At 38.7% G+C, this 21,299-nt stretch overlaps 1 protein-coding gene across 1 annotated transcript; it reads right to left on the bottom strand.

Annotated features, from left to right (window-relative positions):
- Window positions 1-699: 699 nt before the first annotated feature.
- On the bottom strand, window positions 700-16,744 carry LOC104464911 (disks large-associated protein 2-like; the record flags this gene model as incomplete). The annotated part of the gene is made up of 2 exons (XM_010077761.1): window positions 15,680-16,744; window positions 700-911 (listed from the first exon to the last, which is right to left on the bottom strand). Coding segments are annotated over exons 1-2 (1,214 nt in total), but the record flags the coding sequence as incomplete, so codon positions are not given.
- Window positions 16,745-21,299: the final 4,555 nt, after the last annotated feature.

The raw sequence follows: 21,299 nt of genomic DNA, 5'->3' as shown, positions 1-21,299 counted from the left end.
AGGCTACCACTTTGAAACTGTCTTCAGAAGTACATTTACAGTTTAGTTATAAAATGATATACTGAAAGGATACAAAGGAGAGAAAAATAAAGATCCATTGGAAAACATAGATAACCGACTTTTTTCCTATAGTTTTAAAATTTGCTTTAGTTATTTAATAGGCCATATTGTAGGTAGTATGAATGAAAAAAACCCCAAACAAAACCCTCCACAATGTGTTTAAATAAGTATGATACAGTATAGCTGATACATAAAGCATTGTACCAATAAAAAAGGTGTAAGATGCCAAATACATGATACAATTATATATTTGTTATTATGCCTAGTATAGAATAGTGTATTTTCTATCTCAGAGAAAGCAATGAAATATAAATAAAATTAATATAAACCAATCCTTCTAGCAAAGAAATAGAGTTTTAAAATTTTGATAAAAAAATTGATATACTTCCTCTGGAAAACATAACAAACTCTTTTTGAAGTAGTAGGTTTGCTACATGGATGGAGGAAGATGTCAGTTTTTCATCCAGTGCTCACAAGAAACTGCAGCTAATTTAAAATGAAGACATAAAAGTTAGCTTTTTAAACTACAGTATCATATTTTCTCATGGATACTGACCACCACCAGTAAGACCCAAGGAAAAACTACCCAAACTATGGCAACTTTCAGAAAGGCGTGTAACATGCGATAGTGAAACTTACTTTTGATGATCTCCTAGTGGTCTTTGTCCAATGGATTTTAATAATGACTCTGGTCGAACTGTTAATTTTGGTGATGTCTTGGGGCTAGTATCAGAGTCTCCACTTTCTTCATCTCCCATGGCCTTAATATAGCTCCCACTTCTCATCCTTCTGCAGGGGATCTCTTCATCTTTCCCACCGGCTGGGTATCCTCCCCATTCATCCTGAGGTACCTAAGGGAGACCACAAAACACACATGCAAAATGTGCATTATTCTTTTCATACATTTAAGTGCTTCCTTCAATTTTTAATTTTCCAAAGAAAAGTCATGAATCTTTTATCCTTCAGAAACAGATCACTTAGAAACAAATTTCTAAGGTCTCCAAAGGATTTGGCAATGTAATTCCAACTTGAAGATTGGTTCAGTTTACAAATGTTGGAACCTAAGGAACAATCAAGTCATGGTTTGTGAGCTGAGCTGTAGTATCTATTTGTCGACATGCTCTAAATTGCAGAAAGTAGCTTAGCTTAACCTCTTAAAAGTTTGCACACAGATTTTTAACCGATAAACAGTAAGCTGATGAGCTGTCTCAGACCTAAAACTCATTGAAAGTTGAGCACTTCAGAGTCTTTTACCAGTTCTCCTTATATGGGGCTTTGACTGCTTTTCAGGAAGGTTAATGAAGTGTTTAAGTTAAACTAAGCTGTCATTTTGGCACAAATAGATGGGATTCTGATTTAGGGCAAATTTATGTGAAAAAAAAAAGTGTCAATTTGTCTTTTTTCTTATTTGGAAAATGCTAAATAGTTCATAGAAGCTGTAATATATCAGGAACGTAGCCAGTTAATAATTAATACATTTTGTTGAGGCTGCTTTCATGCAGTTGGGATGGTTTTTCAAGTAGTAAGATTGGCAGTCAGATAATCCACAGCTGGTGGATGGATATGTCTCTGCACCACAAATTGGCAGAGAATTGAGCAGAAGCAGGTTTTCCAATCCAAAGTGAAATCAGACTTGTTTTAAGACTTATGGATAAACTTAGCAAGCCTGTCTCTGACAGTATTGCTGATTCTTTGATTTTTGTTTTATCTTCCAAGATGCCAAGTCCTCTGGTCCTAATCCAGAAACACACTTAAGCATTTACTTAACTTAAAGGATATAAGAAACTCTGAAATCCATTAAAATGAGTCATGGTTAAGAAGAAGGATGTGACAGAGTACCTCAGCGGACCAGCGCTGATGCACTTGGCAGCATCAAATCCTTTATCAACATAATTACTTCATACATATTAAACAGTACAATGGATTTATTTACCAATATACTATAAATCTGAACTTCCAATTAAAGAGATATTAAGGAGCTTCTGCAAAGCAAGACGTCTAATAAAGACTTTCAAGTCAAACATATTTGAGACCTTCTACAGAGTTCACTGAGGAGCTGAAGCAAATGTTCCCATGGGTTTTGGCAGTTTTGGAGATTGGATGTAAATAACTAACACAACCTGCCTGTCATCTTTACTGCCATTTCAAGATACACGAATTAGCCACACACTAGGTGAAGAGTCCTGGTGCTCTGAGTCACAAAAAAGGATTAAAGGGGAAATGAAGTTTTAAAAGGGAGTGAACAAGTAAAGACATAGATATTAAACAAAGAAACAAGCTGAGGAGAGAAAAAAGAGACTGAAGGTGAAGTCAGATAAGAAGAGATGAAACAGATCGCACAGATCAGAAAAATGTTAGAGAAAAATATCAGAGAAAAAAAAAGAGTGATATTCTTATATGAAGTAATAGGGAACAGCGTGAATCTAAATGAAATATGGGTTAGATCATGCAAAGAAATAAATTTTTCATATTATTCAGCTTTGGATGGTGACTGGAAAGGAAACATGAAAAATCTTCCCAAACTTGAAGCTTGTAAATGTGACACATCATCCTAACTTCTTTCCTAAGACCTAGTATGTGTGAGATTAGTGTTGGAGGAAGGATTTTTTATATTCTAGGAGACTTAAAAGGTATTTACATGTAGTGATAATTGCAATAGCCAGACTCCTAAAAGATACAAAATAAATATATTTTCTCAAGATTTTTTTTTTTAATCTACAGCTGGCAATACTATTACCTGTAAAAATCTAAATTAGAAAGCTGTATTAAGAAAAATTAATTGATATCACATGAACATACTCTCACTTTTAAATCTTCTTTATTACCTGTATGTCAGCTTAGCTAAAACCAAAACCCAAATGCTGAAAAAGCATTTATTGGCATCTACATGGTCCCACTGCAAGTTATACTGTTCAGTTTTCTGTACTAAAGCTGAATTATTATCTTCAGTCTTAATACTCTTTGTTCAAAAGACTCATAACTTTTTCATAGAATAATCATTTTGGCTTTAAATTTCTTTCCTTAATTTTAGCTCAAAGACAATTAAATACAAAGTTTAAAAAGAAATAGATCAATAACCTTTTACTTACTCAAATGCAAAAAATGATTAGTTTCTCAACTTTCTTTTGTCTGAAATTCCATGTTCAAATAACTAGATAAGGACTGGATTTAAATGAGTAAACACAAGCTTATTTGTTGATTGAAGTTAGAATCTTACTTTAAAACATAGGAATGACAGATTTGTTATATTAAAAAGTATCTAAATTAAGTTTCTTCACTGTCACAAGGAGCTTCATGAGGATAAATCTTACAGTTATGTGTGTTACTGTTTTTGTTGATTACATTTATTTCACTTTCTGAATTCAGAAGTTAAATGAATTCACACGAAAGTTAAAAACTGAAGAAGCAGTGCTCCATTTGTGCTTGTGATGTACCCACAGCATACACAAATACACCAAGAATCCCTTTCTAATCTGAGTTACTCATTGACTATCACAGAAGCCATTATGATGGAAAAAACACTATCCACAATCAAAACATGTATTTTTTTACCCTTGAGCCACTCAAAGGAGCAGAATACAATGAACACACGGAAAAATGCTTCTGGAGCCTGTCAAGCAAGTTTGATAACGTGTTCTGTCAGAAGGTTTCATGCAGAGCCTAGGAAAATGGCTAGAGTCATTTTGCTGTCTTCAAAAGCCAACGAAAGGTCCCTTGACATTGTTTTTCCTTGACATTTTTTTTCCTCATGAACAGAGAACAGAAGCAAAATTGGAGTCCCAGGTTGGCCTGGTTCATCAATTACTTTAGCTGATAGGTTAAATACTTGAAAAAGTCTTTCCAAATCCAGGCCATCTCAGACACTAACACAGATCTAAAGAAAAGCAGAAGTAGTATACTTGTGCAGAAAAGATTTTTATTCTGAAATATTAACAAAAATATTTTAAAGCATGTGTGAAGGTCATTAAATGTATATTTTCTAAAGCATGAAAAGGGTTTTGCAGCTTGCAGAAATGCTTTCTTACAATAGTTACCAGCCCCTGAAATTCCCATCTGCAGGGCTTGCAGCTGCTAATTGGGAATAATTACCCTAATTATCTACTTGCATATACTGATGAGAGTGCTGATATTTATAATGTCTAAAAAGGCCTTCGTCCTGTTCTAGATGTTAATATGAATCCTTGTATACGCAGTTTCTATCCACAGAGGAGTTAGACAGCATAATGCCATATGATTTTCCTTTTTGTAAGAACAGCGAGCTGACAAAGTCTGGACCTTTTCAATTTTGTCACTGGCTACTGATTTGGTTATAACTATTACAAAAAATTATGAGTCTCTTTGTTTCATGTACTGTTGCTGTGAGGAGCACAACCAGGTTCAGGAAATTTGGGATCTTTTAATTGTTCTGCTTCTGATGCAGTGTAGTAGCTTACATTAGTCACTTAGGGCCAATTTCATTAAAGCACGTGGTACCTAATACTTCCTACATTTTATGCAGCTGATCCTGAGAGTGAACTCCAGAACCTTAGGTAGGGCCCCAAATATCCCAGACAAGGCATTTATGAGAGTTAGCTCCTGTAGAGTAGCATCCAAAAGGAACCAAAAGGTCCATTTAGTTAGCAACCAATATGCAAAGCATGAAGAAAATTCTCAAATGCTTCACCTTTCTTGGGTTTATTGTAGCTGATTACAGGCAGCAGAAAGGCCCATCTGTCACTCCCCATTCACAGCCTAAAACCATCTTCTGAAGAACAAATTCAGACTTTTTTTTTTTTTTTTCAAAGAATTGAGCAGCCTTATTCTTTCTTTCCATGATGAAATAGCTGTGGAAGTGGGAAACGTTACTGCTTACCTAATCAATAACAAGTGTAGGGCTTGGGAAGGAGAAGACTTACAGCTGATAAATAAACTGGCATGCTCTCCTCCTCTTTTTGTAACCCACAGCCTTTTCATGAAATGCTCACAGATTGCCTGGGGAGGGCTGGTTAGAAGAGAAGGACTTCATGTACAAGAAAGGGTGGTTGCAGCCTCGTGATCCAGGCACTTATCTGGAATGAGGGAGGTCAGTTATAGTCCCTGGGCCAAACACTCGCATTAATTTTATGTGAAAGGGTGTTTGGATTAAACCTGTGGAGTATTTTAACAAAGAAAGAAGTGCCTCTGCTCCAAAATGCCTCACAGCCTGCTGCTCAGAATGCAATTTGGGGAACTGAGAAGATGGGTGTTTGACCTTGTACAGGCTGAGGAAGAAACTGAACTCACCCCTTCACAATGGGCATGCTAGAAATGTTGTTACTATAAAAAGCAAATTTTCTTGTTTTAGAAGAAAAGTCACTATCCTTGTGTTTTGTTAGAAGCCCTTCCGGTTGGGTGTCTTGGTTGCGCTCAGCTTAGACCTGTCAGAAGAAAAGGATTTTGGACTCCTGACTGGACTTTGGCAGTAAGTCTGTCCCCTAATTCTCAGATTGCACAGATTTTGCATGTAAGCTACAGCATGTTGTCAGGAAAAACAGGGATGAATTCACCAAGCCTCCAGAACAAAGTAGAAATCATGGAATTGCTGAGCTTGGAAGGGACTCTGGAGGTCTCTAGTCCAGCATCCTGTTCAATGCATGGTCAGGCACAGCAGGTTTTGAATGTTTCCAAAGATGGAGACTCCACAATCTCTCTAGGCAACCTCTTCCAGTCTTTGACCACACTCAGGGGGAAGAAGTTTCTCCTTACATCTAATCAGAGATAGATAAAGGCTCCCATTCAGGAACTAGTGGTAGCAGTGTGTCTAACAAAAACAGATGTCAAAACTGGAAGAACCAATGAAATATTAATTCTTCTGGACTTTGACCACAGTTAATTCAAGGGTTTTTAATTTCAGCTTAGGATTTAGCTAAAGAAGTCAAAGTAGGAACAGCCACTGGCATTTCAAAAGAGATTTGCTCCTGTTGTTCCACGCACTTCTATGGCATTTGCTTCCAGCTCCCAGAATTTTAAAGGTGTTCCATCACTAAATTACTGATCTACTTAAAATCTGGCATATCATTTTACTAGCTAAAACGAAACACTTCTAAATATATGGCTTCAGCTGAGGGAGCTGACTATCACTTCTTCATATTTCTCATTCTCAAAGGTTAAAATGAGGATTACCTACCTCCCAGGAGTCCTGTGAAATTTAATTAGCATGCAGATGTAAAATTCACTGAAATATTCATTATGACCCAAAACTTATTTTAGTAATATAAATTCCATATTTTACTAGAAGCAGAAGCTGTCTGTGCATGTAATTAGACTATAGATGATATGAAGAAGGATAAGATATGAAACACTATGTAGTTGATATATAATTTTTGTAATTTTATGCTTTCTCAGCCTGTTCAAGAAGATACCCTCAAAAAAAAAAAAAAAAAAAAGGACACAATCTAAAATGTAGGTAAGAGACTCTCTCTTAAATCACAATTTCTTCAAGGAGCCTCAGAAAAACAGCCTTTGTGTACAGCTGCAAGTAGATGAAAGTAGATGACAATCTTGCAAGGCAGACAGAAATGGTTTTCAGCACAGTAGAAAGTTTCCTTGATATTATAATGGGAGGACCTTCAGTGTTCTCCAAAATTTTGCTGAAGAAGGAACACTGGCCAATTACTAGAATTTTCTTCTGAAGTTAATTACACTAATGACATTTTCCTACTTACTGGCTCTGGACTCTAGACCCTATTGGTCTAATTTTTGCAGGAAGGAAAAGTGCAATATCTGAAAAAAAAAATTGTTTCCTCAGTAGCTAACCTTGTGTCTACACTTCAACACCATTCTCAGCACACATTTTTAACTATCTTTTTCTGTGGTTTTTTTTTAATGTGATGATTCATTGTCCAAAGAATATGAATTAGACAATGAAGCCATTCAAAAATCTCTACCAAATATGCCAGCGACTTCTCTTCACCACTAACAATGCCAATCCTTGTAATTAGCTTTAATTTTCCCATGCCACCCCCTACTACCTGAACTCCTTGACAGCTCAGAAGCAAAGAGTTCTCGCAGCATTCCCCAAAAGTCTGTCGCCAGTGTCCATCAAGGCAGGAGCTAATGTGAGAAAGCAAGAGGCACTTGTCTTGCCAGCAATTCTTTCCAGGCTTTGCTATGAACAGCCATAGTATCACAGAAATTCAAGAAAATCATCTAGATCCCAAACAATATATGCTTTACACTGGGTTGAAAACAACTTCAGTTCAGGAATTTGGAAGCTGAAAATGGACTGGACACCCATGCAGACCACAGAACACAAACATAATATTCCAGCTGGGAGATGTATGAATAGGTGCAGTATCCAGCAATATTTACTACCTGATTTTAGTTTTTCATGTGCAGTTCCAAGTAAAGCTGCAGTAACTGATCCTCAAGGGAAAGAAGACTTCTGTCCAGTGTCCTCAGGATTGCTTAGTCACCACTTCTGTATTTTCTACAGAACAGTGTTCTTTGCATTTAAATAATACTTTATAACTCTTATGTCAACATTGATGAACTCAAAAAACAAGAACCAGTATTATGTTTCCTAGCTGTCTCTCCATCAACAATGTGATTTGTAATCTGAGGATGGTTAAATGCTGTAAATAGTGCTTTGTCTATACCGTCTGGATGAATGTGGACCAAATGCCCACCTCACGACCTGCTGTGCTCATACTGCTGGCAAAGACCCTTGCAGCTCAGCCACCTGCAAATCCTCAGCTACATTGCCAGGTCCCTCTGGGGCCCGCTAGACTCTGTGCTGTTTTGACATGGTGGAGCGAGGTGCAGTCAGATGGCAGTGGTGTCCTTGTGTGCTAAGCCTGGAGCTCACTGAAATCTTGTACCAGAACGTTGATATGAGCTCGGACTGAAGGGAGGGCTTGGCCTGTACTTAAATGAGAACCTATACATATATAGTCTCTCAATCTAAGACACAAAAACTGTAGAGATTCAACCAAGAAACCTGGGTTCCAGTTGGCTGCATACTTCCTTTGGTAAGTGACCCAGGATGCTGCTTTGTAGTCAGCTTAAGCTGCTTTAAAATTACGCTATCATCAGCCTCAGTGGGGCATGTTTTCCTTAAGCAATATTAACTGGTGAGTTGCTCCAACACCCTGTGCTGCTGCACAACCATCAGTACTAGTGAGAGAGAAGGATGAAAATGATGTGGTGACTACCCTAGGGCTGTGCATGCGTTAGTAAATGAAGACCCACTGTTTTGCCTGGAGATCAGCTGGCCTCTGCAGCACTCCACACTCATGCTATTGAGCAATCTTTGCCTCCAAACCAGTGTGACTACCAGGGATGGTCCCTGGCCTGTGCCAAGTCCTGGATGGTACCCAGGAACTGTTTAGGGAAATACTGGCTGGTTTGGATGAAAACAATGCCCAAGAGAGGCTGAGCCACATAACACTATAGAGGATCAGGATGCGGTGCCAAGGAACTTTTCCTGACACTATGCAGTTTGATAGCATAGATTTAGCATTAGGTAGCAATTATTTTAATAATGGAGGTCCACAGAAGCATCAAAGACCAAAACTTGTAACTTCTCATGCTTGTCACAAAATGCAACATTTCTGCCAATTAATTTGCCATAGTCATGCACCCAGAGTTTCTTTTTCTATCTCTTTGCCTTTTTGGTCCAGCTCATAGATGCATTTTCCTTTACATCTTTCTCTATAAATTTAATTAATTTAATTACGATGCAAATTCTGCTAAAACCAAGCATCAAAAGGCTAAAGAAAAAGACCTAAACTGGATTGCAGCTTGTCACTCACTACAGGCGAAGGGGAGCCAGGAATATACATGCCAGCTGGGTAGCAGACGAGGCCCAGAGAACAACATCAGCAACTGAAGCTAACTACACGTTTTCCTGGCAGATATTTTTGGGAGAGGCAGACTGAATTGCCTGAACCACATTTGCAGGGTGGATGGAGCCCAGCTATCTGCACAGCACAGTGAACAAAAGCATCCTGGTTTTTTGACTGGTGAAGTTGTGGGAGACAAGGCTCCCTGAGTGTGACTCAGGAGCTCCTGCTCCTGTGGGGTTACCTGCATCCCTGTGGCCTTGCTGCATCACGTCCAATGCTCCCGCAGAAGCTGGGATCCTGTGTGGCACAGTGCAGACACTGCAGTGCCTTACTATTCTGTCCTTTTCTAGACACTTTTGGAAATGGGAAAATAAAGTATCATCAGCCCCTTCAGCCCAGACTCTCATCATCGCATGACGTATCAGCCAAAATCACCTGTAGGTCCCTCTGCAAATATCTTTGCCGTTACCACTGCAGTCACTAAGGGAAATTCAAAGCTGTCACCTTGTCATTACCTGTGTGAGTGGGGAAGACCTCACAGACCATTCCTGGTCACACAAATATAGACTAAGACACAAAAATGCCCCTAGAGGAAGAAAAGGAGAGGTATTCCCAAGATAGTTATAATGCACAGAACCTCCAAAACCACAGAGACTGCAGACGTAGCGAGGACTCCAACATTGCAGAGCTATTGAAAGGCTAGTCAGGGAAGAAAAACCTAAAAGGCAGCATACTCAGGACCGACCCAAAAGAAGGCCTGTAGTAAACAGTGTCTTACTTCATATAAGCAGGAAATTATGCAACATTTTTTTCTATTTGTTATAGGGCTACTACTGAAAAAAAGAATGCTTGTCTTTAAAACGTAAATAATTTTAAAGCCTGTATAAAATAGATACATTTCCCACTCATCCATTTTTCTCATTTTAACTAAAGATTGACAGTTTTGAACAGTTATCACTGGATGACTCCAATTATTTAGCTTACAGAGTGAAATTAGTAGTTTTTTCATGTCTAGCTACTAGGTAATGTTTAACTATCTGCACACTTCTGAAAAGCTCAGTTTTCCTAGCAGAAGTACCAGGGACCTTATCCATATAGACGTTCAGCCAAAACACATGTGCAACTCCACAAAACAACCTTTAAACACAGAACTGTAGGATGGACAAAACCAGCTGGAAAAAAGCATCAAAGCAACATTTATGAATGCTTGACCATTTTTTACAGTCATCCGCTTGCAGGAAAAATGGTATAGACTGCTCCGGAGAGGCGTTGGGTCTGCCCTAGGCAGCCAGGCTCAAGCACAGGAGAGTGGGCAGTCATTCCAGCCCCGAGTGCCTGCTCCTGGCAGTCTCGTTTGACAGATGCAGCTGGCTTGAGTGCATAAAATAACGTTACTTCTGGCTGAAAACTTCTTCAGACCCAGCAGCTTACTTGGGTAACAACTGCAAAGGTCAGCCTTCAGCTTCTTTGAGGTGAACATTGAGAAACAATTTGGCAACACACTGTACTAATGTTATAAAGGAGGACAATTCCCCCTGATTAAAGGGCACTGGGATCATGGCCTCCCTTTTCTACTCCTAGCTTTGACATTTCTACAGTATTAAGGACTTGTTTTGTCAGCTTTAAGAAAATACCAGCTCTGAAATCTTTCTACTCTTGTTTGGAAAAATCTTCAGCAATTCATTTCAGCCAATATGAGTGTCCTAGTACACAAGCATGGAAGCAGCACGCTGTTGTACCGCCGATTAACACAGTAATTCAAGACATCAGTAATCTGAGACAACTGTTTGGTCAAAGCTTTATACCATCATCGATTGAATGTATTTATTTTCTTTTTTTTTCCTTCTTCTTCTTCCCTTGGAAGGGGTATTTAAGAAGTATTATGGTTTTTATGACCCATGAAACCATCAGCATTCTGTAAACACAGCGAGGTGTCAGCTTTATTAAATCCTTTTTATTTAAAACCCTTAAAATCGTAAGTGCAATACCTCAGAGATAAGACGAGTAGAGAGAGCATTATAAGGAACAAGTACAAGTGGTTGAGCTTGCTGCACTGTATGGGAGGACTACACCCTTCCTGACCTGGGGAAGAACTTCACAGAGTGGCCCCAGGAGCTGCACCAGATGTTGCAGGTTGGCATTAACACCGTGGATGGACTGTGGGCCATTAACTGTCCCATCATTTCCCTTATTGTCTGGGCGTTACAGGTCTCTTGCACACCTCCAGTCCCGACTGGGAGGGCACAGGGCTAGCTGAGACATCCTTGTGGGACTGTAATGGGCTGTAGAAACTGAAATGGTACAGCATGTATTTAGGACGCAGACTGCCCTGCTACCCCACTATCCGTACTAGCTTTTCCTGCTGTGTAAACACCCCAGTTAACTCTGGAGGGGTGGCTGGGCATAAATCATTGTGAAGGCAGCATGGGTGACAGTGATTTGGATGCTTGTATCAAAACTCTGCTAGCTCTGGCTAGCTACGCAGTATGCATCAGTTGGCAAGAGTACTGGATGTAGTTTCTGCAGTTCATATCTGGGTTTATGTCAAGCAAGCAGATACAATCTAACTTCACAAGGATGAAGTACTGAGAAAGGTGCATTGAGTTCAAATCCATTCATCCTTGCAAACCAGGGGGAGAGTGCAAAACAGTAGCATGTCTCCGGAGGGCAACGTCTAATTTGTGGGAATCCGTCCTGTCCCCAGAAGAGTTCCTGGAAGAATGTAACTGAGGGCTTAAAACCTCTTTATCCGTTAGCTTCTCCTCAAAGCCCTTCTCCATGTAGGCATAACTTAAGCCAGTAAAGAGCCTTGTTGAAACTGCTGCTTCTTTCTTTTTCTTTTTTAAGAGGCCAACTCTTGTGCTTTTCTTTCATTCTGTAGAGTACACAGCTGACATTATTACCCACATGCTTAGCAGTGCCAGCGCGGTAATGGATGACGCTAGTACTTAAATGCACTAGGAAGACAGGAGTGGGCTGAAGCCATTTTTAGAACAACATGCTATTTTCTTTTTTATCGCTGACTCATTCACTGTACCTTGTGGTATGTTTACCTTGATTGCTTGCTGCTTTGCAGGCTGTTGAATGGCCGAGGGAGGAATATTAATCAGTGACACATAGTACTGTGCTCCAGAACTTCAGTGATGGTGAGTGCTATGCTCTTGCTGTCTTTTGGCTTTATTGTAAGAACTACTTTTATTTAACTAGCATTCCAAGGTATTTCAGTCCCGGAAACCATCAGTGACACTTTTGTATTCATTATTTTAGCACAGCTATTTAGTTCATGTCCATTTTTTTCTGTTGAAAATCTTTGCTCCTCACTAGTACTCAGAGTAAAATTAAACAAAGTCATTGCACTATATATGTGTTGAACCTAATTAGCCAGAACAGCTGATGAGGACAGAAGAGATCTCACAACTCATTTATCTTTTTCTTAACATATTTTATATTTAAATTAAAATGACACATATAGCAGTAGCAGTCGCTACAGCTACAGCTGTTCAAAAGTGCACTTTACTGCATGTGGGATCTACTTGGGCTATTCTGCCTGCAGAGTGAGATGACATAAGTGTTTTGTGTCCTGAAATGCATTTGTAGCTCAAGTTGTCTGCATTCAAAACAGAAATTAAAGGCAGGTACATAGAAACTGTCGCTAATCATTCACAAGAATCTGTTAAATGCTATGAGTGTTAGTAAAATGGGACTTTGTATACTAAAACTCTCCAGTGGAAAACAGAAGTAGCATTATTTTACACAGGTGTTGAAAAAAAAGGCATCAAGGAGACAAGCAGATAGAAATCTGAGCTGGGTACAGTGAATCCTCACACAACTAGGCAGTAGAGTAAAAGCCATATATATATTCTAAATTTAAAATATTAAAATATAAACACAGAAAAATAATTTTAATATTTCTGGGGTATATTTATGCATTCACATATAAGATCACTGAAGGACTATAATTTCACAGCTTTGCTTTAAAAAGAATTTAAAAATATGTAGCTGACACCACTCAGGAGAAACATCTTTTAATATCATGTGTTGTAATGCTACAAACACAGAGATCCTGTGAAGAGCCTGGGGTTTTTCACTTATCTGTTCACTTGGGCACCTCAGGGAAATCTGCTGCTGCATAATCAGCTCCACAATCCCCTGAATTCTCATTTCCAGATATTCTGGAGCAAGGCAGTAAACTCTCCTGGCTAGGGATCCTGACATATTTCTCTACATTTCTCAGTTTCTGAACCGAACTATTATGTTTATCCAATCATTACTTAGTGATGCTTCTTACACCGCTGTAAGAAAAGTTAAATATGCTTCCTCAGTTTTGCAGATAGAGTAATTGAAGTGTGCAGTGACTAACAAACTACATTTCCTGGGTCACAGAGAAAGTTCATGGCAGAGCTAATAATGGGACCTGTATTGCTGGTCTTAATGATTACAGTGTGACAGCACAGCATCTCTCAGGTTTCAAAACTAAGCATTTAGTTATGACATTGACTGAATGGGGTCCCTTCAATATGCTTGCTGACCTTGGGCTAGTGAATAAGTCAGCCACTCCATCTGAAGAATATCTATGCTCTGAACAGCATATTCAGATTCTACAGAACATATATTTTATTTTAATATTTTTTAATGAGAACATTCCTGATGTAGAATTCCTGGTATTATTACTTTGGACACAACTATAGATTCTGTATTGAAGTAAAGGGGCACTCAAGTCTTAACGAACTTCCATTATAGGATTTCTGTGAATAGGGAATGGCTACTATCCCATTTTTAAAGGGGTTACTACCAAAGATCACAGAGAAAATCTCTCGTGCAGCAAAAATTTAAATTCACATTTCCTAGATTTTAAGCTGGAGGAACCTACCAGTGGATAAACCTTCCTAATTACTGATGAAAGTTCAAAAAATGTGCTCTCCTGCTCCCTAGGCTTGCCACTGGGCTTGATCTAAAGCTTAGTGAAAACTGAGTTAGTTTAGAGTTTCACATGCACTTGAGGACGCTGATATAACTTGGGAGTAAGGAGAACACCCATGAAAAGTAAAAACTGGTAGCTTCTGTAAAGAAAAATGAGATGTAAAGAGAGGGGAAGAAGAAACAATGAAATATGATGAGAAGGAAAGCACAAAACCCACCAGAGCTGTAGAAGAACCAGAGCTGTCTGTGCAGAAGTAGGAGTATGCCATGGTAAGGAAAAAGCCATCCATACCTAAAGTTCTCTGTAATGTCAGAGCTATACACATGGTTTTAGAACACAGACACAAGTGGAAGTCTCTGCACAGGATGCTCTTCCAGTTCTGGCTGGTTGAGTCAGATTAAAAAACTTCCAGGGAAGTGCAGGCTTTTTTACATACATGAGAACTGTACTTCAATATGATAAAATATCACAGCTGTCAGTCTAAATTGGAATCAATTTGCATGGCAATGCTATAAGGGTTGCAATTTCTTTATTTTTCTTTTTCTGCAATGAGGAACTTTCCCTGTTTCAGTAGGGAAGATTGATCCTGGGTGCCTGCATCTGCATTTGAAAAAATCTGCCTCTTCGAGTGTGACTATTGGTCCTGAGTGTGACTATTGGTCCCTTATTGCTCAGAGGGAAGAGAGCTCTGCACAGAAGTACAGTGGCTGCTAGTCTGTGCTGTTGGCTTCAGAGTCCACAGGAACTGAAAATCTCTAAATACATGTATCTGGAGCGGTGATTTGCCCATGTTAATGTGAGTCAGTTAAGTTCTGGAGAAAGGGAAGTTCCTTAAAAAGAAATAAAAGAGAAGGTACTCAGAACAATGTGGGGTTTGCAGCCTGTCCTTGGTAAAAATACCTAAGGGAATATTTTTATACTACTTTTTTTCCAGTGGCAAAGCCAGCTGAAGAAGTTGTCTTCCCAGCTACTCCCTCTACTCCCACTGCAGTTCTCTGTACACCCTGATGTGCTAATGACACTTGTCATGGGACTATGCTAGACTTAGGCCATTTAAATGATGTAAATGTCTGAAAAAATATTTTGGAAGTTAATTTTTAAACCTGTATCACTTTAATATCTCGATCATTGTGCAGTATCATAAATGGCTGCACTAACATGACTTTGGGGTGGCAGATGGCAGCAAGCAGCAGGTATAAAAGTTTACATGTAGGAGAAAAGAGGAGCTCCTTCATTGCTGCTAAAGAAAATAAGTGTACAGGACACTACCACAAGCAGTCTGAGTACCGGGCCTGAGATATTTCCCTCCATGAGGTACCCATGTAACTCTTAACAAGGATAGCTTCTAGTGTGGTCTCAAGAGGTCCAGTTCATTATTATTATGGGTGACCCAGACAGAAAAAGGATGTTTGTGAGTAACCATCATCATGATAAAGCAAATGAGTATACCAGTAAATCTATTCTCCTGTTACTTAAAACAACCTGGAGAAAATGAATAAAATAGCACAAAACAAGAAATTCACACAGCCGGTTTTTAAAATCACTCATTTACACATGTATTTGACACACTTTTTCTAGCCCCCAGACTACTGGAAAAAACTGCCCCTTCTTTAATCTGGTTTATGGATTTTATTGAGATGTTCAGAGTGAACTTCAAAGATGAAAACACATCCAGTGAACGTACACACCAGTTCTATTTAGTTTTTAATCTATGACCTATAAACTAAAACAAAAGCTAGAGTTTTCTCAGTTTTATGGAATATCTGCACTAGGTGAGCCGTACAGATATTCTTTAAGAGAGATCCACAGATTGCCCTTGTATTTTTTACAATGATTAATGGCATAAACTGTGGTGCTTTCTTCATTACAAATATTAAGAAAATCTTCCTCTTACCTGAAGGTAATGGCATGGCCTCAAGGAAGGTTTGATTTCCTGATGAACCAAAGGCTTATCTAAGTTCAGTGATGATTTGCGATATGCTTCTTTAGCCTGACTTACTGTAAGCGTGGACCAAGAACTCCTTTTCATGTATTTACCATCAGGGGTCATTGCTAGCCCTTCACAAGCTGAACATTTCACGTCATTGTTACTTTTGGAAGTCTTCAATGAGAGATCCCCAAAATGTCCCTGGAGTGCCTCAGGGTAGCAATGGGATATATGATCTGTATGGTGCCTATTTACCACACTGGGGGTTCGGTAAGTGCTATCGCTATCCAAATTATCATCAGAGCTCCACCAGCTGCTCATTCCAGATTTATGCTTGCTTTCTGGTTTCCGCTCCTTACTTTTACTCCTTTTGCTATGCTTGGAATGGTGCCCGTGATGATGGTCATCCCCTCGACTGTCTCCCTTTGTTCCATTAACGTTGCCCTTGGATGATCCTTCCAGAGAATGAGATTTAGTAAAAAGTTTCTGGACTGAATGAACAAGATGGCGTATTCTTCCTGGGCTCTCGCTGCGTTGTTCCGCAGCTGTTGAGGTCCTCTGGTACTGTAAAGTGTGAAACCCATCCCGATGAAGAGGAAGTTGTTTCTCAAATTGGTCCAAAAGATTTGCAGGAATACGGTTAATCTTAGGGTTACCGTGAGACATGGTGCAGTCGTCTCTTGAGTCGTAATGTGAGCTGTAGTGCATTCTGGGGAAAGTGCTACTTGACATGTGATCGCCCATTACCATGGGCATCATCATGCATTCAGAATGAATGGAGCTGCGTGGCGAGCAACGATGGTGGTCCATCGGGCAACTCTCTGTGGGGCTGAGAAGATACGATTGCCTTGGCTCCTGCCCATGGTGGATATGGTCGTGGGTGTGTTCGCAATCTTCAGGGGATGCTAAGCCACAAGTATGAGCTGAACATAACTGTGGTTGGTTGCGACTACCAGATAATCCTTTCATATTCCTCGAAGCAGGAGAGTATCTTTCTTCATTGAAGTGCGGAGAAGGCGACCATGAGTACTGCTGGTCTGTCAGGACAACACAGAAAACCTATGTTACGTGTCTGATTAAAAGATCTGTTTGCAAAATCCAAGTTTGTTGCAAAACTAAACATTTTTTCTCTACGAGCTTGATGGATAGTTTCACCATTAATGAAATTTAATTCACCATTTTAAAACTGGTTAAAATTGCTCACTACCAGCAAATTTTGGGGTGAATGCAGCCTCCTTCCTGTTTGCTAAATTGTCTGCTAGCAGTTCTAAATTTTATAAAGCTATTCATCATGCGAATTAACTCAAATAGATTTAATGGATACATTCAAGTATTCAGATTATTATTTGATATTTGGAATTCATATGTCAAGCTTTGTGGTTAGTCCTTTAAGTTACATGGGTCTAGTTTCTCTTTCTGTAGTTTCTCAGCTGGATATCTTGACCTAAATGTATCCTCACTCCATGGAGCCATTTTCGTACCACAAACTGATCTTCATTATCTTAAATGAATCTCAGCTTCAGGATCTCAAGTTCACTGTTCATAAACATAAATAATAAACAGCAAAGAGTAAAAGAATATGAACATGCTGAAACGAAGCTTAATTTTGATATCACTAAACAGTTTATGAATAAGCATTTCATACTATTTGAACACCTGTTATCTTTAGTCCAGACGTATTATTGCTATTCCCATACATGTAAAATCTTCTCTTTTAGGCAGTTTTCCCCTTTTTACATCCAAATTATAAAATATGTATTTAACAACACTTATGTTATTCCTCATAAAACAAATATATTGAGGTACAAGCTATGGGTTTTTATATACTTGATTATTTGTTCCTATGGATCATGTGCTCCAAGTTGTGGTTATTAAACAAGCATGATTACTAAATAAGAGTAGCTTGTAAGCAAAGATTTTGATACTCAAGCCTTTGATATTTTTCTGTCATGCAATTTCTTCCAGCTGTCAAATGCTACAAACAGAAAATTAAAAGACCCAGAAATGCTTCAATTTGATTTTCACATTCACTTCGCCTCTTCAGTTTCAGCTTATTTAAGCAACATTTCAAAAGCAGACAAAGATATAGGATGCAAGACGATCCTTTAGAGGATCAGACAGATGCATAAGTGTTTATACAACCCACTTAGCACAGTCTTTCTGCAAATTTCCTCTAAAGAATCTAAATAATCTCGCACAGGTGCCTGATATAAGGAAGTTGAAGGCCTCAACCAGAATGGAAGCCAGAGAATATGTACTCGTTATACATAACAACACAACTGAATGCTGGAGAGCAAGCTGTAGAGATAACACAGTAGCCAACAGCACTTTGAGGAGTTTCTAAGTGTATGACAGAACTCTCCTAAATCACATTGCTGCTGCTGGTGAAAACTCAGTGCCTGGATACGGTCATGAAACAGATCAATACCCCTATCTCCTTAATTTTATTCAACTAGTAAGTGTCATGTCATGACAGCTTCAGTACAGAACGCGATTTGTTGCAAATCTTTAGCACCAGCAATCTCATAACTTAAATGCGCTAAATTTCCTATAGTGGAAGATGCTTAGATAATTTTATTACATCCTAATTTCCACAGAGCTCCACATAATGTTTTAAAATGAATGTAGCATTAAACTCATAAACAATGAAGTATTCTTCATCCTGGGCACAATCCTAGGACGACACTAAAGTCAAAGATGGATTTAAGGGACCAAATGTCACCTCCAGACTTTATCATGGTGTGAAACTGATGTGTGTGTGCATATACCCTTTTCTTTCTGCTGTTTTTTATATCAGTTTCATTTACTTAATTCTTGGCTATTTTTATATTGAAATAAAAACTTATTACTGTTGATTACTCAGTCTGTTGTACTATTCAGGTTATAATACCCTGCATAAATGTAGTTACAAAAAGGAAATATAACTGTTTCTCTGAAATAACATAATTTTGATTATCCAATTAAAAGTACAGCTATATATAGACAAGGTAGTAAATCATAACAGTGCATTGGGATTCAGCCACGTAAGTAGCACTGTAATTAATGGTACGTAACCCAGTATATTACCAAACATTATCAGGGGAATAATAATGGTCTGTGCTTCCGATAAAGGGTTCCCAAAGCACCTAACAGAGATTACTGCGTTAGTTCTTACAGTCCCATGAGATGTGGAAGGCACTGTTCTCCTTTTACAGAAAAGGAAACCGGAATACAGGCAACATTTTCCAAAGTGCCCGTGGATTTGCTGATTTTCATTTTCACAGTGGTACAAGCCAGAGGGAGGTGGAAGGAGGCTCTTCTGTCAAACTGACAGCATGATGAGAGTCAACCCCGAGCCTTTTTGTCACAATCTTGCACATCTATGAATGAAGGTAACTCTTGCACTACATCTTTGAATAGCCAATGCATTTAAAAAAACCAAAAAACCAAACCAAAAACAAAGGGCATGACAGAGATCCAGAAGGAAAGAAAGACTTAGACAGGTATAAGAAACTCCTTTAAATGAGTTCCCTAGCACAGAACTGTTAGTCCCTGGTGACTTCTTTAGGCCTCGCACAGCATCAAACATAGCCCAGAAGGCTTCAAACATTTTCATCCTGTTACATCCCTAGGAATACGAGACATCCTGACTTGACTGCGCTGCAATAGATAATCTAACAAACAGCTTTTCCATCCCTCATGACTCCCTATGGTACTAGCTCAGTGTAACTATAGAAAAATACAATTTTTTGACCGTTGCTTTCACAGCCTTATAGTATTTTATGTGCCTCATGGAATATCTGATTTTTTTTTTTGTTTAAAACACAGTAGTTAGAAACTGCTGTAGGCATTTAATGAGCATAATCAAAATCATTAAAAACTGAATTAAGAAAGGGGCATGTTCCAAAAGTAATTTTCCCCTCTTAAATCTGCCATAGAGAGTAACTGGTACTAGATAAACTCTCAAATTACTTACATGTGCATCATCTAAATTTATCACTCCAATTAGGTTTGGGGTCTGACTGGGACATCAAACCTGTTCTATGTCCTAGGCACCATTACTTCTTACAAAACCTCTGAAAATCTTCAAAATTTTGCATTATAATTTATGAATTGATCAAATCATCTGTGCTTTGTCCGATTCAGTCAGCTTTCTTCAGATAGCCTGTTTCAGGGCTTGAAGAAACAGTTGAGCTATGGCTGAATGAATTACTGTACGGTACCAGACTAGTGTAATTGACCATGTGTTAGCTCTTAGCCTGCCAGAAACGCAAAGAAAAATGGGCTGGCTTAAAATTCAATTAAGCTAACACGGTTTTCGAGCATTTGCAATGGGCTAGAAGTGTGTCTATGGTCAATGTCCATAGCTCAGCTGATTCATAAAAATTTGTAAAGCTACAGTATTGCTTTTTTTTCTCAATCTTTTAAAAAAAAATTTCAGAGTTCAGTATAACAAAATAACGCCAGATTTATTGAAGAATGACAAACTGGACTGGAATTTTAGTCTATCTCTTGAGGATAAGGATATATAGAATAAAATATAACTTTTTTTTTTTTTTTTTTTTTTTTCAGCAGCTCCTATGTTTTTTTTTTTTTTCAGCAGCTCCTATGTTTTCTTAGGGTAATAATTCTAAAAATATAAAAGTTATTGAGGATACCAATGTCTAATCCCTTAAAGAAAGTGCCACCATCAGAACCAAATAACTGAAGGGAGAGAGAAGAACAAATAAACGTAACTCAAAGCAGACAGAAGAATAGGAACAGAGAAAAAATATATTACATGTGACCATAAGAATGGCTTTTTTTAATGTTTATTCAGAGCAAAATGGAATCTTTCCATTGACTTCAGTGGATAGTCAGATAATACACAAAGACGGGGTGGGGGGGAAGTGGGGGCAAATGACATAGACCAAGACATAGGCTGTTATCATAGAATTATAGAATCATAGAATGGCCTGGGTTGGAAGGGACCTTAAAGATCATCAAGTTCCAACCCCCCTGCCATGGGCAGGGACACCTCCCACTAGCCCAGGCTGCTCAAAGCCTCATCCAGCCTGGCCTTGAACACCTCCAGGGATGGGGCATCCACAGCTTCTCTGGGCAGCCTGTTCCAGTGCCTCACCACCCTCGTAGTGAAAAATTTCTTTCTAATGTCTAGTCTAAATTTACCCTCTTTTAGCTTATAAAATATATATATTTAGCTTTTAGCTTATGTCAGAGAGAATCCAGTAATTCCAAAATCCTTAAAGCTCTTATTTTCAGAGACTACCATACAGATACAAGTTAACCTTTAACCTTGACAAACAGAAGGATTTCTGCATCCTTTTCTGTCTATTTCAACTCCTTCCCTGTTACGCCATGTCCTGTCCTGCTTTTTTCCCCTGTTTTTTTCTCTGGACTTTCTGATGTTAAAAGAGTTCCTCTCTTATTGCAAGCAGATGTTAATTTGCCTGTCTTCAGGGGCTGGTCACAATTTTTAGAGCATTCAAGCTGCTTCTTTGTGCCAGTCAGTATCAAGGGATAAAAGAGAGGTTCAAGGACCAAGAACATTGTTTGAAATAATGAATTAGAATTAGCATTAATGTTCTAGGGCAGAACGGCTAAAACC

This window comes from Pterocles gutturalis, unplaced genomic scaffold (genome assembly GCF_000699245.1).
Source record: "Pterocles gutturalis isolate BGI_N339 unplaced genomic scaffold, ASM69924v1 scaffold9488, whole genome shotgun sequence".
Taxonomy (NCBI): Eukaryota; Metazoa; Chordata; class Aves; order Pterocliformes; family Pteroclidae; genus Pterocles; species Pterocles gutturalis.
The sequence above is the reverse complement of the archived record's forward strand: the minus strand, read 5'-3'. Positions and strand labels throughout refer to the sequence as shown.